The sequence below is a fragment of the Doryrhamphus excisus genome, chromosome 15 (assembly GCF_030265055.1).
Source record: "Doryrhamphus excisus isolate RoL2022-K1 chromosome 15, RoL_Dexc_1.0, whole genome shotgun sequence".
Taxonomy (NCBI): Eukaryota; Metazoa; Chordata; class Actinopteri; order Syngnathiformes; family Syngnathidae; genus Doryrhamphus; species Doryrhamphus excisus.
Window position 1 is genome coordinate 2607616 of NC_080480.1, and position 18390 is coordinate 2626005.

General features: G+C 37.1%; 1 protein-coding gene across 1 annotated transcript; it reads right to left on the reverse strand.

Annotated features, from left to right (window-relative positions):
• Positions 1-14682: 14682 nt before the first annotated feature.
• On the reverse strand, positions 14683-18075 carry dctn5 (dynactin 5). Its single transcript, XM_058049391.1, has 6 exons — positions 17909-18075; positions 17660-17728; positions 17460-17578; positions 16619-16730; positions 15422-15524; positions 14683-15337 (listed from the first exon to the last, which is right to left on the reverse strand). The coding sequence occupies exons 1-6, from the start codon at positions 17954-17956 to the stop codon at positions 15240-15242; spliced, it is 549 nt and encodes a 182-aa protein (XP_057905374.1). The 5' UTR covers positions 17957-18075; the 3' UTR covers positions 14683-15239.
• Positions 18076-18390: the final 315 nt, after the last annotated feature.

Sequence of the window (18390 nt, forward strand, 5' to 3'; positions counted from 1 at the left end):
TTAACCCCTTACGTTTTTTTCAAAAATCGACACCTGAAAAAAATGTTCTTTTTTTGCATTTATGGGTCCTTCCGGGACCCCCGATGAGCGTGTGGGAGGTTTCCACTTCATTCCACATCAGAAAACTGCAATTTAAAGGAGTTGAAAAAAATTTTTTTTGAAAAAAAAAACCAAGGTTAACCCCTTACGTTTTTTCCAAAAATCGACACCTGAAAAAATTTGTCTTTTTTTGCATTTATGGGTCCTTCCGGGACCCCCGATGAGCGTGTGGGAGGTTTCCACTTCATTCCACATCAGAAAACTGCAATTTAAAGGAGTTGAAAAAAAATTTTTTGAAAAAAAAAAACCAAGGTTAACCCCTTACGTTTTTTTCAAAAATCGACACCTGAAAAAAATGTTCTTTTTTTGCATTTATGGGTCCTTCCGGGACCCCCGATGAGCGTGTGGGAGGTTTCCACTTCATTCCACATCAGAAAACTGCAATTTAAAGGAGTTGAAAAAAATTTTTTTGAAAAAAAAAACCAAGGTTAACCCCTTACGTTTTTTTCAAAAATCGACACCTGAAAAAAATGTTCTTTTTTTGCATTTATGGGTCCTTCCGGGACCCCCGATGAGCGTGTGGGAGGTTTCCACTTCATTCCACATCAGAAAACTGCAATTTAAAGGAGTTGAAAAAAAAAAGTTGGAAAAAAAAAACCAAGGCTAACCCCTTACGTTTTTTCCAAAAATCGACACCTGAAAAAATTTGTGTTTTTTTGCATTTATGGGTCCTTCCGGGACCCCCGATGAGCGTGTGGGAGGTTTCCACTTCATTCCACATCAGAAAACTGCAATTTAAAGGAGTTGAAAAAAATTTTTTTGAAAAAAAAACCAAGGTTAACCCCTTACGTTTTTTCCAAAAATCGACACCTGAAATAAATTGTCGTTTTTTGCATTTGTGGGTCCTTCCGGGACCCCCGATGAGCGTGTGGGAGGTTTCCACTTCATTCCACATCAGAAAACTGCAATTTAAAGGAGTTGAAAAAAAAAAGTTGGAAAAAAAAAACCAAGGTTAACCCCTTACGTTTTTTTCAAAAATCGACACCTGAAAAAAATGTTCTTTTTTTGCATTTATGGGTCCTTCCGGGTCCCCTGATGAGCGTGTGGAAGGTTTCCACTTCATTCCACATCAGAAAACTGCAATTTAAGGGAGTTGAAAAAAATTTTTTTGAAAAAAAAACCAAGGTTAACCCCTTACGTTTTTTCCAAAAATCGACACCTGAAAAAATTTGTCTTTTTTTGCATTTATGGGTCCTTCCGGGACCCCCGATGAGCGTGTGGGAGGTTTCCACTTCATTCCGCATCAGAAAGCTGCAATTTAAAGGAGTTGAAAAAAAAAAGTTGGAAAAAAAAAACCAAGGTTAACCCCTTACGTTTTTTTCAAAAATCGACACCTGAAAAAAATGTTCTTTTTTTGCATTTATGGGTCCTTCCGGGTCCCCTGATGAGCGTGTGGAAGGTTTCCACTTCATTCCACATCAGAAAACTGCAATTTAAGGGAGTTGAAAAAAATTTTTTTGAAAAAAAAACCAAGGTTAACCCCTTACGTTTTTTCCAAAAATCGACACCTGAAAAAATTTGTCTTTTTTTGCATTTATGGGTCCTTCCGGGACCCCCGATGAGCGTGTGGGAGGTTTCCACTTCATTCCACATCAGAAAACTGCAATTTAAAGGAGTTGAAAAAAATTTTTTTGAAAAAAAAAAACCAAGGTTAACCCCTTACGTTTTTTTCAAAAATCGACACCTGAAAAAAATGTTCTTTTTTTGCATTTATGGGTCCTTCCGGGACCCCCGATGAGCGTGTGGGAGGTTTCCACTTCATTCCACATCAGAAAACTGCAATTTAAAGGAGTTGAAAAAAAAATTTTTGAAAAAAAAAACCAAGGTTAACCCCTTACGTTTTTTCCAAAAATCGACACCTGAAAAAATTTGTCTTTTTTTGCATTTATGGGTCCTTCCGGGACCCCCGATGAGCGTGTGGGAGGTTTCCACTTCATTCCACATCAGAAAACTGCAATTTAAAGGAGTTGAAAAAATTTTTTTTTGAAAAAAAAAACCAAGGTTAACCCCTTACGTTTTTTCCAAAAATCGACACCTGAAAAAAATGTTCTTTTTTTGCATTTATGGGTCCTTCCGGGACCCCCGATGAGCGTGTGGGAGGTTTCCACTTCATTCCACATCAGAAAACTGCAATTTAAAGGAGTTGGAAAAAAAAAGTTGGGAAAAAAAAACCAAGGCTAACCCCTTACGTTTTTTCCAAAAATCGACACCTGAAAAAATTTGTGTTTTTTTGCATTTATGGGTCCTTCCGGGACCCCCGATGAGCGTGTGGGAGGTTTCCACTTCATTCCACATCAGAAAACTGCAATTTAAAGGAGTTGAAAAAAATTTTTTTGAAAAAAAAACCAAGGTTAACCCCTTACGTTTTTTCCAAAAATCGACACCTGAAATAAATTGTCGTTTTTTGCATTTGTGGGTCCTTCCGGGACCCCCGATGAGCGTGTGGGAGGTTTTCACTTCATTCCACATCAGAAAACTGCAATTTCAAGGAGTTGAAAAAATTTATTTTGAAAAAAAAAAACAAGGTTAACCCCTTACGTTTTTTTCAAAAATCGACACCTGAAAAAAATGTTCTTTTTTTGCATTTATGGGTCCTTCCGGGACCCCCAATGAGCGTGTGGGAGGTTTCCACTTCATTCCGCATCAGAAAACTGCAATTTAAAGGAGTTGAAAAAAAAAAGTTGGAAAAAAAAAACCAAGGTTAACCCCTTACGTTTTTTTCAAAAATCGACACCTGAAAAAAATGTTTTTTTTGCATTTATGGGTCCTTCCGGGTCCCCTGATGAGCGTGTGGAAGGTTTCCACTTCATTCCACATCAGAAAACTGCAATTTAAAGGAGTTGAAAAAAAATTTTTTGAAAAAAAAAACCAAGGTTAACCCCTTACGTTTTTTCCAAAAATCAACACCTGAAAAAATTTGTCTTTTTTTGCATTTATGGGTCCTTCCGGGACCCCCGATGAGCGTGTGGGAGGTTTCCACTTCATTCCGCATCAGAAAACTGCAATTTAAAGGAGTTGAAAAAAAAAAGTTGGAAAAAAAAAACCAAGGTTAACCCCTTACGTTTTTTTCAAAAATCGACACCTGAAAAAAATGTTCTTTTTTTGCATTTATGGGTCCTTCCGGGTCCCCTGATGAGCGTGTGGAAGGTTTCCACTTCATTCCACATCAGAAAACTGCAATTTAAGGGAGTTGAAAAAAAAATTTTTGAAAAAAAAACCAAGGTTAACCCCTTACGTTTTTTCCAAAAATCGACACCTGAAAAAAATTGTCTTTTTTTGCATTTATGGGTCCTTCCGGGACCCCCGATGAGCGTGTGGGAGGTTTCCACTTCATTCCACATCAGAAAACTGCAATTTAAAGGAGTTGAAAAAAATTTTTTTGAAAAAAAAAAACCAAGGTTAACCCCTTACGTTTTTTCCAAAAATCGACACCTGAAAAAATTTGTCTTTTTTTGCATTTATGGGTCCTTCCGGGACCCCCGATGAGCGTGTGGGAGGTTTCCACTTCATTCCACATCAGAAAACTGCAATTTAAAGGAGTTGAAAAATTTTTTTTTGAAAAAAAAAACCAAGGTTAACCCCTTACGTTTTTTCCAAAAATCGACACCTGAAAAAAATGTTCTTTTTTTGCATTTATGGGTCCTTCCGGGACCCCCGATGAGCGTGTGGGAGGTTTCCACTTCATTCCACATCAGAAAACTGCAATTTCAAGGAGTTGAAAAAAATTTTTTTGAAAAAAAAAACCAAGGTTAACCCCTTACGTTTTTTTCAAAAATCGACACCTGAAAAAAATGTTCTTTTTTTGCATTTATGGGTCCTTCCGGGACCCCCGATCAGCGTGTGGGAGGTTTCCACTTCATTCCGCATCAGAAAACTGCAATTTAAAGGAGTTGGAAAAAAAAAAGTTGGAAAAAAAAAACCAAGGTTAACCCCTTACGTTTTTTCCAAAAATCGACACCTGAAAAAATGTGTCTTTTTTTGCATTTATGGGTCCTTTTGGGACCCCCGATGAGCGTGTGGAAGGTTTCCACTTCATTCCACATCAGAAAACTGCAATTTAAAGGAGTTGAAAAAATTTTTTTTTGAAAAAAAAAACCAAGGTTAACCCCTTACGTTTTTTCCAAAAATCGACACCTGAAATAAATTGTCGTTTTTTGCATTTGTGGGTCCTTCCGGGACCCCCGATGAGCGTGTGGGAGGTTTCCACTTCATTCCACATCAGAAAACTGCAATTTCAAGGAGTTGAAAAAAATTTTTTTGAAAAAAAAAAACAAGGTTAACCCCTTACGTTTTTTTCCAAAATCGACACCTGAAAAAAATGTTCTTTTTTTGCATTTATGGGTCCTTCCGGGACCCCCGATGAGCGTGTGGGAGGTTTCCACTTCATTCCGCATCAGAAAACTGCAATTTAAAGGAGTTGAAAAAAAAAAGTTGGAAAAAAAAACCCAAGGTTAACCCCTTACGTTTTTTCCAAAAATCGACACCTGAAAAATTTTGTCTTTTTTTGCATTTATGGGTCCTTTTGGGACCCCCGATGAGCGTGTGGAAGGTTTCCACTTCATTCCACATCAGAAAACTGCAATTTAAAGGAGTTGAAAAAAATTTTTTTGAAAAAAAAAACCAAGGTTAACCCCTTAGGTTTTTTCCAAAAATCGACACCTGAAAAAAATGTTCTTTTTTTGCATTTATGGGTCCTTCCGGGACCCCCGATGAGCGTGTGGGAGGTTTCCACTTCATTCCACATCAGAAAACTGCAATTTAAAGGAGTTGAAAAAAAAATTTTTGAAAAAAAAACCAAGGTTAACCCCTTACGTTTTTTCCAAAAATCGACACCTGAAAAAATTTGTCTTTTTTTGCATTTATGGGTCCTTCCGGGACCCCCGATGAGCGTGTGGGAGGTTTCCACTTCATTCCACATCAGAAAACTGCAATTTAAAGGAGTTGAAAAAATTTTTTTTGAAAAAAAAAAACCAAGGTTAACCCCTTACGTTTTTTTCAAAAATCGACACCTGAAAAAAATGTTCTTTTTCTGCATTTATGGGTCCTTCCGGGACCCCCGATGAGCGTGTGGGAGGTTTCCACTTCATTCCACATCAGAAAACTGCAATTTAAAGGAGTTGAAAAAAAAATTTTTGAAAAAAAAACCAAGGTTAACCCCTTACGTTTTTTCCAAAAATCGACACCTGAAAAAATTTGTCTTTTTTTGCATTTATGGGTCCTTCCGGGACCCCCGATGAGCGTGTGGGAGGTTTCCACTTCATTCCGCATCAGAAAACTGCAATTTAAAGGAGTTGAAAAAAAAAAGTTGGAAAAAAAAACCAAGGTTAACCCCTTACGTTTTTTTCAAAAATCGACACCTGAAAAAAATGTTCTTTTTTTGCATTTATGGGTCCTTCCGGGACCCCCGATCAGCGTGTGGGAGGTTTCCACTTCATTCCGCATCAGAAAACTGCAATTTAAAGGAGTTGGAAAAAAAAAAGTTGGAAAAAAAAAACCAAGGTTAACCCCTTACGTTTTTTCCAAAAATCGACACCTGAAAAAATGTGTCTTTTTTTGCATTTATGGGTCCTTTTGGGACCCCCGATGAGCGTGTGGAAGGTTTCCACTTCATTCCACATCAGAAAACTGCAATTTAAAGGAGTTGAAAAAATTTTTTTTTGAAAAAAAAAACCAAGGTTAACCCCTTACGTTTTTTCCAAAAATCGACACCTGTAATAAATTGTCGTTTTTTGCATTTGTGGGTCCTTCCGGGACCCCCGATGAGCGTGTGGGAGGTTTCCACTTCATTCCACATCAGAAAACTGCAATTTCAAGGAGTTGAAAAAAATTTTTTTGAAAAAAAAAAACAAGGTTAACCCCTTACGTTTTTTTCCAAAATCGACACCTGAAAAAAATGTTCTTTTTTTGCATTTATGGGTCCTTCCGGGACCCCCGATGAGCGTGTGGGAGGTTTCCACTTCATTCCGCATCAGAAAACTGCAATTTAAAGGAGTTGAAAAAAAAAAGTTGGAAAAAAAAAACCAAGGTTAACCCCTTAGGTTTTTTCCAAAAATCGACACCTGAAAAAAATGTTCTTTTTTTGCATTTATGGGTCCTTCCGGGACCCCCGATGAGCGTGTGGGAGGTTTCCACTTCATTCCACATCAGAAAACTGCAATTTAAAGGAGTTGAAAAAAAAAATTTTGAAAAAAAAACCAAGGTTAACCCCTTACGTTTTTTCCAAAAATCGACACCTGAAAAAATTTGTCTTTTTTTGCATTTATGGGTCCTTCCGGGACCCCCGATGAGCGTGTGGGAGGTTTCCACTTCATTCCACATCAGAAAACTGCAATTTAAAGGAGTTGAAAAAATTTTTTTTGAAAAAAAAAAACCAAGGTTAACCCCTTACGTTTTTTCCAAAAATCGACACCTGAAAAAAATGTTCTTTTTCTGCATTTATGGGTCCTTCCGGGACCCCCGATGAGCGTGTGGGAGGTTTCCACTTCATTCCACATCAGAAAACTGCAATTTAAAGGAGTTGAAAAAAAAATTTTTGAAAAAAAAACCAAGGTTAACCCCTTACGTTTTTTCCAAAAATCGACACCTGAAAAAATTTGTCTTTTTTTGCATTTATGGGTCCTTCCGGGACCCCCGATGAGCGTGTGGGAGGTTTCCACTTCATTCCGCATCAGAAAACTGCAATTTAAAGGAGTTGAAAAAAAAAAGTTGGAAAAAAAAACCAAGGTTAACCCCTTACGTTTTTTCCAAAAATCGAAACCTGAAATAAATTGTCGTTTTTTGCATTTATGGGTCCTTCCGGGACCCCTGATGAGCGTGTGGGTGGTTTCCACTTCATTCCTCATCAGAAAACTGCAATTTAAAGGAGTTGAAAAATTTTTTTTTGAAAAAAAAAAACAAGGTTAACCCCTTACGTTTTTTCCAAAAATCGACACCTGAAAAAATTTGTCTTTTTTTGCATTTATGGGTCCTTCCGGGACCCCCGATGAGCGTGTGGGAGGTTTCCACTTCATTCCACATCAGAAAACTGCAATTTAAAGGAGTTGAAAAAAAAAAGTTGGAAAAAAAAACCAAGGTTAACCCCTTACGTTTTTTCCAAAAATCGACACCTGAAAAAATTTGTGTTTTTTTGCATTTATGGGTCCTTCCGGGACCCCCGATGAGCGTGTGGGAGGTTTCCACTTCATTCCACATCAGAAAACTGCAATTTAAAGGAGTTGAAAAAATTTTTTTTGAAAAAAAAAACCAAGGTTAACCCCTTACGTTTTTTTCAAAAATCGACACCTGAAAAAAATGTTCTTTTTTTGCATTTATGGGTCCTTCCGGGACCCCCGATGAGCGTGTGGAAGGTTTCCACTTCATTCCACATCAGAAAACTGCAATTTAAAGGAGTTGAAAAAAATTTTTTTGAAAAAAAAAACCAAGGTTAACCCCTTACGTTTTTTCCAAAAATCGACACCTGAAAAAATTTGTCTTTTTTTGCATTTATGGGTCCTTCCGGGACCCCCGATGAGCGTGTGGAAGGTTTCCACTTCATTCCACATCAGAAAACTGCAATTTAAAGGAGTTGAAAAAAAATTTTTTGAAAAAAAAACCAAGGTTAACCCCTTACGTTTTTTCCAAAAATCGAAACCTGAAATAAATTGTCGTTTTTTGCATTTATGGGTCCTTCCGGGACCCCTGATGAGCGTGTGGGTGGTTTCCACTTCATTCCTCATCAGAAAACTGCAATTTAAAGGAGTTGAAAAATTTTTTTTTGAAAAAAAAAAACAAGGTTAACCCCTTACGTTTTTTCCAAAAATCGACACCTGAAAAAATTTGTCTTTTTTTGCATTTATGGGTCCTTCCGGGACCCCCGATGAGCGTGTGGGAGGTTTCCACTTCATTCCACATCAGAAAACTGCAATTTAAAGGAGTTGAAAAAAAAATTTTTGAAAAAAAAACCAAGGTTAACCCCTTACGTTTTTTCAAAAAATTGACACCTGAAAAAATTTGTCTTTTTTTGCATTTATGGGTCCTTCCGGGACCCCCGATGAGCGTGTGGGAGGTTTCCACTTCATTCCACATCAGAAAACTGCAATTTAAAGGAGTTGAAAAAATTTGTTTTGAAAAAAAACAACCAAGGTTAACCCCTTACGTTTTTTTCAAAAATCGACACCTGAAAAAAATGTTCTTTTTTTGCATTTATGGGTCCTTCCGGGACCCCCGATGAGCGTGTGGAAGGTTTCCACTTCATTCCACATCAGAAAACTGCAATTTAAAGGAGTTGAAAAAAAATTTTTTGAAAAAAAAAACCAAGGTTAACCCCTTACGTTTTTTCCAAAAATCGACACCTGAAAAAATGTGTCTTTTTTTGCATTTATGGGTCCTTCCGGGACCCCCGATGAGCGTGTGGGAGGTTTCCACTTCATTCCACATCAGAAAACTGCAATTTAAAGGAGTTGAAAAAAATTTTTTTGAAAAAAAAACCAAGGTTAACCCCTTACGTTTTTTCCAAAAATCGACACCTGAAATAAATTGTCGTTTTTTGCATTTGTGGGTCCTTCCGGGACCCCCGATGAGCGTGTGGGAGGTTTCCACTTCATTCCACATCAGAAAACTGCAATTTCAAGGAGTTGAAAAAAATTTTTTTGAAAAAAAAAAACAAGGTTAACCCCTTACGTTTTTTTCCAAAATCGACACCTGAAAAAAATGTTCTTTTTTTGCATTTATGGGTCCTTCCGGGACCCCCGATGAGCGTGTGGGAGGTTTCCACTTCATTCCGCATCAGAAAACTGCAATTTAAAGGAGTTGAAAAAAAAAAGTTGGAAAAAAAAAACCAAGGTTAACCCCTTAGGTTTTTTCCAAAAATCGACACCTGAAAAAAATGTTCTTTTTTTGCATTTATGGGTCCTTCCGGGACCCCCGATGAGCGTGTGGGAGGTTTCCACTTCATTCCACATCAGAAAACTGCAATTTAAAGGAGTTGAAAAAAAAAATTTTGAAAAAAAAACCAAGGTTAACCCCTTACGTTTTTTCCAAAAATCGACACCTGAAAAAATTTGTCTTTTTTTGCATTTATGGGTCCTTCCGGGACCCCCGATGAGCGTGTGGGAGGTTTCCACTTCATTCCACATCAGAAAACTGCAATTTAAAGGAGTTGAAAAAAAAATTTTTGAAAAAAAAAACAAGGTTAACCCCTTACGTTTTTTCCAAAAATCGACACCTGAAAAAATTTGTCTTTTTTTGCATTTATGGGTCCTTCCGGGACCCCCGATGAGCGTGTGGGAGGTTTCCACTTCATTCCGCATCAGAAAACTGCAATTTAAAGGAGTTGAAAAAAAAAAGTTGGAAAAAAAAACCAAGGTTAACCCCTTACGTTTTTTCCAAAAATCGACACCTGAAAAAATTTGTGTTTTTTTGCATTTATGGGTCCTTCCGGGACCCCCGATGAGCGTGTGGGAGGTTTCCACTTCATTCCACATCAGAAAACTGCAATTTAAAGGAGTTGAAAAAATTTTTTTTGAAAAAAAAAACCAAGGTTAACCCCTTACGTTTTTTTCAAAAATCGACACCTGAAAAAAATGTTCTTTTTTTGCATTTATGGGTCCTTCCGGGACCCCCGATGAGCGTGTGGAAGGTTTCCACTTCATTCCACATCAGAAAACTGCAATTTAAAGGAGTTGAAAAAAATTTTTTTGAAAAAAAAAACCAAGGTTAACCCCTTACGTTTTTTCCAAAAATCAACACCTGAAAAAATTTGTCTTTTTTTGCATTTATGGGTCCTTCCGGGACCCCCGATGAGCGTGTGGAAGGTTTCCACTTCATTCCACATCAGAAAACTGCAATTTAAAGGAGTTGAAAAAAAATTTTTTGAAAAAAAAACCAAGGTTAACCCCTTACGTTTTTTCCAAAAATCGAAACCTGAAATAAATTGTCGTTTTTTGCATTTATGGGTCCTTCCGGGACCCCTGATGAGCGTGTGGGTGGTTTCCACTTCATTCCTCATCAGAAAACTGCAATTTAAAGGAGTTGAAAAATTTTTTTTTGAAAAAAAAAAACAAGGTTAACCCCTTACGTTTTTTCCAAAAATCGACACCTGAAAAAATTTGTCTTTTTTTGCATTTATGGGTCCTTCCGGGACCCCCGATGAGCGTGTGGGAGGTTTCCACTTCATTCCACATCAGAAAACTGCAATTTAAAGGAGTTGAAAAAAAAATTTTTGAAAAAAAAACCAAGGTTAACCCCTTACGTTTTTTCCAAAAATCGACACCTGAAAAAATTTGTCTTTTTTTGCATTTATGGGTCCTTCCGGGACCCCCGATGAGCGTGTGGGAGGTTTCCACTTCATTCCGCATCAGAAAACTGCAATTTAAAGGAGTTGAAAAAAAAAAGTTGGAAAAAAAAACCAAGGTTAACCCCTTACGTTTTTTCCAAAAATCGACACCTGAAAAAATTTGTGTTTTTTTGCATTTATGGGTCCTTCCGGGACCCCCGATGAGCGTGTGGGAGGTTTCCACTTCATTCCACATCAGAAAACTGCAATTTAAAGGAGTTGAAAAAATTTTTTTTGAAAAAAAAAACCAAGGTTAACCCCTTACGTTTTTTTCAAAAATCGACACCTGAAAAAAATGTTCTTTTTTTGCATTTATGGGTCCTTCCGGGACCCCCGATGAGCGTGTGGAAGGTTTCCACTTCATTCCACATCAGAAAACTGCAATTTAAAGGAGTTGAAAAAAACTTTTTTTGAAAAAAAAAACCAAGGTTAACCCCTTACGTTTTTTCCAAAAATCGACACCTGAAAAAATTTGTCTTTTTTTGCATTTATGGGTCCTTCCGGGACCCCCGATGAGCGTGTGGAAGGTTTCCACTTCATTCCACATCAGAAAACTGCAATTTAAAGGAGTTGAAAAAAAATTTTTTGAAAAAAAAACCAAGGTTAACCCCTTACGTTTTTTCCAAAAATCGAAACCTGAAATAAATTGTCGTTTTTTGCATTTATGGGTCCTTCCGGGACCCCTGATGAGCGTGTGGGTGGTTTCCACTTCATTCCTCATCAGAAAACTGCAATTTAAAGGAGTTGAAAAATTTTTTTTTGAAAAAAAAAACCAAGGTTAACCCCTTACGTTTTTTCCAAAAATCGACACCTGAAAAAATTTGTCTTTTTTTGCATTTATGGGTCCTTCCGGGACCCCCGATGAGCGTGTGGGAGGTTTCCACTTCATTCCACATCAGAAAACTGCAATTTAAAGGAGTTGAAAAAAAAATTTTTGAAAAAAAAACCAAGGTTAACCCCTTACGTTTTTTCAAAAAATTGACACCTGAAAAAATTTGTCTTTTTTTGCATTTATGGGTCCTTCCGGGACCCCCGATGAGCGTGTGGGAGGTTTCCACTTCATTCCACATCAGAAAACTGCAATTTAAAGGAGTTGAAAAAATTTGTTTTGAAAAAAAAAAACCAAGGTTAACCCCTTACGTTTTTTTCAAAAATCGACACCTGAAAAAAATGTTCTTTTTTTGCATTTATGGGTCCTTCCGGGACCCCCGATGAGCGTGTGGAAGGTTTCCACTTCATTCCACATCAGAAAACTGCAATTTAAAGGAGTTGAAAAAAAATTTTTTGAAAAAAAAAACCAAGGTTAACCCCTTACGTTTTTTCCAAAAATCGACACCTGAAAAAATGTGTCTTTTTTTGCATTTATGGGTCCTTCCGGGACCCCCGATGAGCGTGTGGGAGGTTTCCACTTCATTCCACATCAGAAAACTGCAATTTAAAGGAGTTGAAAAAAAATTTTTTGAAAAAAAAACCAAGGTTAACCCCTTACGTTTTTTCCAAAAATCGACACCTGAAATAAATTGTCGTTTTTTGCATTTATGGGTCCTTCCGGGACCCCTGATGAGCGTGTGGGTGGTTTCCACTTCATTCCTCATCAGAAAACTGCAATTTAAAGGAGTTGAAAAAATTTTTTTTGAAAAAAAAAAACAAGGTTAACCCCTTACGTTTTTTCCAAAAATCGACACCTGAAAAAATTTGTCTTTTTTTGCATTTATGGGTCCTTCCGGGACCCCCGATGAGCGTGTGGGAGGTTTCCACTTCATTCCACATCAGAAAACTGCAATTTAAAGGAGTTGAAAAAAAAATTTTTGAAAAAAAAAACAAGGTTAACCCCTTACGTTTTTTCCAAAAATCGACACCTGAAAAAATTTGTCTTTTTTTGCAATTATGGGTCCTTCCGGGACCCCCGATGAGCGTGTGGGAGGTTTCCACTTCATTCCACATCAGAAAACTGCAATTTAAAGGAGTTGAAAAAAAAAAGTTGGAAAAAAAAAACCAAGGTTAACCCCTTACGTTTTTTCCAAAAATCGACACCTGAAAAAATTTGTGTTTTTTTGCATTTATGGGTCCTTCCGGGACCCCCGATGAGTGTGTGGGAGGTTTCCACTTCATTCCACATCAGAAAACTGCAATTTAAAGGAGTTGAAAAAAATTTTTTTGAAAAAAAAAACCAAGGTTAACCCCTTAGGTTTTTTCCAAAAATCGACACCAGAAAAATATGTTCTTTTTTTGCATTTATGGGTCCTTCCGGGACCCCCGATGAGCGTGTGGGAGGTTTCCACTTCATTCCACATCAGAAAACTGCAATTTAAAGGAGTTGAAAAAAAAAATTTTGAAAAAAAAAACCAAGGTTAACCCCTTACGTTTTTTCCAAAAATCGACACCTGAAAAAATTTGTCTTTTTTTGCATTTATGGGTCCTTCCGGGACCCCCGATGAGCGTGTGGGAGGTTTCCACTTCATTCCACATCAGAAAACTGCAATTTAAAGGAGTTGAAAAAATTTTTTTTGAAAAAAAAACCCAAGGTTAACCCCTTACGTTTTTTCCAAAAATCGACACCTGAAAAAATGTGTGTTTTTTTGCATTTATGGGTCCTTCCGGGACCCCCGATGAGCGTGTGGGAGGTTTCCACTTCATTCCACATCAGAAAACTGCAATTTAAAGGAGTTGAAAAAAAATTTTTTGAAAAAAAAACCAAGGTTAACCCCTTACGTTTTTTCCAAAAATCGACACCTGAAATAAATTGTCGTTTTTTGCATTTATGGGTCCTTCCGGGACCCCTGATGAGCGTGTGGGTGGTTTCCACTTCATTCCTCATCAGAAAACTGCAATTTAAAGGAGTTGAAAAAATTTTTTTTGAAAAAAAAAAACAAGGTTAACCCCTTACGTTTTTTCCAAAAATCGACACCTGAAAAAATTTGTCTTTTTTTGCATTTATGGGTCCTTCCGGGACCCCCGATGAGCGTGTGGGAGGTTTCCACTTCATTCCACATCAGAAAACTGCAATTTAAAGGAGTTGAAAAAAAAAATTTTGAAAAAAAAAACAAGGTTAACCCCTTACGTTTTTTCCAAAAATCGACACCTGAAAAAATTTGTCTTTTTTTGCATTTATGGGTCCTTCCGGGACCCCCGATGAGCGTGTGGGAGGTTTCCACTTCATTCCGCATCAGAAAACTTCAATTTAAAGGAGTTGAAAAAAAAAAGTTGGAAAAAAAAAACCAAGGTTAACCCCTTACGTATTTTCCAAAAATCGACACCTGAAAAAAATGTTCTTTTTTTGCATTTATGGGTCCTTCCGGGACCCCCGATGAGCGTGTGGGAGGTTTCCACTTCATTCCACATCAGAAAACTGCAATTTAAAGGAGTTGAAAAAAAAATTTTTGAAAAAAAAAACCAAGGTTAACCCCTTACGTTTTTTCCAAAAATCGACACCTGAAAAAATTTGTCTTTTTTTGCATTTATGGGTCCTTCCGGGACCCCCGATGAGCGTGTGGGAGGTTTCCACTTCATTCCACATCAGAAAACTGCAATTTAAAGGAGTTGAAAAAAATTTTTTTGAAAAAAAAACCAAGGTTAACCCCTTACGTTTTTTCCAAAAATCGACACCTGAAATAAATTGTCGTTTTTTGCATTTATGGGTCCTTCCGGGACCCCTGATGAGCGTGTGGGTGGTTTCCACTTCATTCCTCATCAGAAAACTGCAATTTAAAGGAGTTGAAAATTTTTTTTTTGAAAAAAAAAAACAAGGTTAACCCCTTACGTTTTTTCCAAAAATCGACACCTGAAAAAATTTGTCTTTTTTTGCATTTATGGGTCCTTCCGGGACCCCCGATGAGCGTGTGGAAGGTTTCCACTTCATTCCACATCTGAAAACTGCAATTTAAAGGAGTTGAAAAAAATTTTTTTGAAAAAAAAACCAAGGTTAACCCCTTACGTTTTTTCCAAAAATCGACACCTAAAAAAAATGTTCTTTTTTTGCATTTATGGGTCCTTCCGGGACCCCAGATGAGCGTGTGGGAGGTTTCCACTTCATTCCACATCAGAAAACTGCAATTTAAAGGATTTGAAAAAAAAGTTTGAAAAAAAACAAAGGCTAACCCCTTTCGTTTTTTTTTTGTTTTTTTTTTTTCAAAAAATCAACACCTGAAAAAAATGGTCTTTTTTCTGCATTTCTGTTTATTTTGTTCCGTCTGGGACAGCTTATGAAGGTGTGGGAAGTTTTCATCATATTTTGGAGCAGAAATTTTATTTTTTTTCTTACTCCAATTAACACCAAAACACAGTAAATGTAGTGCAGTATTTCATGTATTACATAATGTATTTTTCTTTTGCAGGAAAGGGAGGATTCAGTTGCATTTCTAAATCTGACCACTAGATGACGCCAAACATACAGTTGGAAACATAGGCATTAACATTGGAATACACTTGTCACCCTTTTAAGCTTCCATAAAATGTTAGGTAAGAAGACTGCATCACAAAAGGTTATACTTCCTTATGATTTATTCATAACAACATGCTGCTGCTGCATAGCTTTTACTGTATGCTTGGAAAAGTACAGTGTACGCTTTCATATTGGAGTTGATTGGTTAGGACACACAAGTATGCATGGTGGTAGCAGCAAACAAGCAAAGAAAAGGTGTTAAAACTCCATGTACAGCAACAATAACAAATGAGCTCCACGCGTTTTTGGTCCACGTTTGTCTCCTCTTCGTTTGCGGCACGCAGCTTGAAGACCAACACTTCCAAAGCTGGACTACTACTGCTGTATCGTGCGAGGTCTCAAAAGGAGCGTTCTCATAGTCCGAGCAGGAACCGTGTACACGGTTATTCATATCTGGCTGAGGGGGAGGAACTTCTGGTAGTAGCTCTTCGTCACGTCAATCATCAGGTCCTGCGTGCATTCTGGGAGCTCCCCGGAAAAGAGCCCTGAAGAAGCCAAGTGAGCTTTTAAGGAACGTGCGTGAGGAAAGAAGCGGAGTGAACGTTGAGGTGGACTAAACGTGTTGAGACCTGGGCATCCTGAGAAGACCGTAAAAGGAGGCACCACCGTCTCAGGAGGAAGAACGGTGTTGTCTAAGATCTTGCAGCAGTCCTTCAGCACACAGCGACGACCCTGTGTCAACAAAGAACACATGATTATTACAGTATGAAATATTTTATATATATATTTTTTTTAAATGACAGAAAATTCCATTTCAATCCAACAAGCCATCAAATGATTGTTAAATCACTCAATCCCAGACTTTTTTCAAAAGACAACCTCTTCAGGAACAAACTATGTAAGTTTCAGGAAAATATCAGTTCCCAACTATAAAGAGGAGAAATCCAGCTTTTCTCCAAAGACGAAATGCTGCGTTCTCAGAGCACTTAATAGTAATAATAATAATAAATAATCATCATAATAATAAATAATCATAATAATGTTAATATAATAATGTTATTATTATTATTTTATTATAATAAATATTATAATATACAATAATAATAAAAATAACATTATGATTATATTTATATAATATTATATTTAATTTTATTATATTTAATTTTATTAATAATTATTATGTTATGTTATTATCATAATAATATTATTATTATCCTATATACATAGACAAAATGCTGCATTATCAGAACACTTAATAATGTTAATAATATTGTTAGAATATAATAACAATAATAATATATTATTATTATATATATATTATAATATACTATAATGACAATAACTTTATTATTATTATATTTATATATTTATTTTATATTATATCTAATATTTATTAATAATTATCATTCTTATTCTTATTCTTGTTATTATTAAGATTCAGGATTGAAATAAAAGCAGGGAGATCAAGGAAGCCCAAACTTTTAATCTAATTAATTCTCATACTTTTCATAACTGCATTCAAGACTGGTATGATGACCAGAGAGCTACGTTCCAATCATAAAAACTGTATAAGGTTCCTAAAATATTGTGACAGTAATAACACTAAAAAGGTTATTACTTAGGACTATAAATATTTTACAATAAAAAATAATTGTAATTTTAGATGAATGTAGTAGAACAGCATCTTCTGTGCTTCTTTGTGTCGTTCTGCATTAAACTGGAAACTAGAAGCTCTGGTCTGGACGTGACTACCATGTGACTCACCACAATGTGTGTATATGTGTGTGTGTGTGTGTGTGTGTGTGTGTGTGTGTATGTGTACTCACTATAACACAGTTCTTGCCAATGTGGACGTAGGAGCCGATCTGGGCTGCGTTCACCACGCAGTCCTCCTCGATGAAGACGTGGTCGCCGATGTGCAACGGGAAGAACGCCACTCTGGAGGGGAGGAAGAGGGGTTTACATTTGGTGTGTTTTTCATTCAAAAGCCCATTTTGTAAGGCGGCACGGTGGACGAGTGGTTAGCATGCAGACCTCACAGCTAGGAGACCAGGGTTCAATTCCACCCTCGGCCATGTGTTTGGTTTTCTCCAGCTATTCCGGTTTCCTCCCACATTCCAAAAACATGCTAGGTTAATTAGCGACTCCAAATTGTCCATAGGTATGAATGTGAGTGTGAATGGTTGTTTGTCTATATGTGCCCTGTGATTGGCTGGCCACCAGTCCAGGGTGTACCCTGCCTCTCGCCCCAAGACAGCTGGGATAGGCTCCAGCACCCTGCGACCCTCGTGAGGAAAAAGCGGTAGAAAATGAATGAATGAAGACCATTTTGTAAACAGCGATGCCCTGGGGGGCGCATAGTGCTTATCTACCATCATTTCTCCATTGCAGGGGTGTCCAAAGTGTTTCCACTTATTTTAAACCAATACATAAAGATACATATACAGTATATATAAACATTATACATCAAGGTAAAAACTGAATTTCAGTTTTCTGAATTTTGTATGAAAAAAATGCAGATTTTTACGTTTTTTTGTTGATGTTTTTTTGTTAAATTATATTGTTGTTGTGCCACAGGCAAATAAAACAAACTGCCACAAACCCCCAGTCCACATTTTGGACACCCCTGGTCTATTGGATGAATAAATGGACAAAAAAAAGTGTTACCCTTTGCTGAATTTTTTAAAAGGTGGTCGAATGACACTCCTGCTTTTCACCACGCAATGTCTGCCCACCCTGACATTAGCCAGATCCCCCCGGATGATGCAGTCATTCATGACAATAGTCTGCAGGAGAAACCACATAAACACAAAAACAATAGTCACAACCCGGTGTTGCTTTTACACATAATAACACATTTAACTTACTTTGCCATTAAGTACGATATTCTGACTCCCACATAGCACCGACTGCCGACTAACTTTGTTGCCGGAAGCCTAAAATGAAGCAAATATCGAGTTAGAATGTTGATTTGAAAAACATATAGCCTAGCTTAAATTGCCACAGTGATTCCATTCAACGCCCCGTTTTGCTAGTTAGCCACATTAGCAAGCTACAAGCTAACAAACTAACAAGCGAACAATAAGCTAACAGCGGCAAGAAACGACAAACTTTACCGTCTCTATATACTCCGCTTTGTTGTACAGTATCTCTGACAACTCCATTGCTGCGAATTCGATAAACTTGTTACGATAACGACGAGAAAAACACAATAAGAAGCATCTGTTTGCCGCAGCTGGTCTTCGACTGACAGATTAATGCACGGCAGACAGTACGAGCTGAGTTCAGTTTTATCGATTGGTTTAATCGGAAACTCTGGATGACGTTTCCGTTGGAATTTGTTCAAGTATATTTGTTATTGTTAAATTAATTTCGCTTTTGTTTGTTTTGAGCGGGTAATTATAAAACAGCGTGCATAAGTCTGTGATGTAATTTAAGGATCGATTGCTTTTGTCTGAATTTTACCGGACCTCACAATTTCCGGATTTTTTTCCTTGATCACAAATGTTCTTTCATATTATCATTATTGTATCATTATTATATCGCATTTTTTGGTGAGAAAATTAATACATATTGTGAAATAACATATAAGAAATCA

What these genes read in the sequence shown, in the direction of transcription:
- dctn5 (XM_058049391.1), bottom strand. Translation starts at nt 17,956, where the DNA reads ATGGAGTTGTCAGAGATACTGTACAACAAAGCGGAGTATATAGAGACG. An exon ending in AAGCGGAGTATATAGAGACG is followed by an intron (nt 17,729 to 17,908) that starts GTAAAGTTTGTC and finishes GCTTCATTTTAG; the next exon opens with GCTTCCGGCAACAAAGTTAG. An exon ending in TTTAAAAAATTCAGCAAAGG is followed by an intron (nt 16,731 to 17,459) that starts GTAACACTTTTT and finishes CCTCCCCTCCAG; the next exon opens with AGTGGCGTTCTTCCCGTTGC.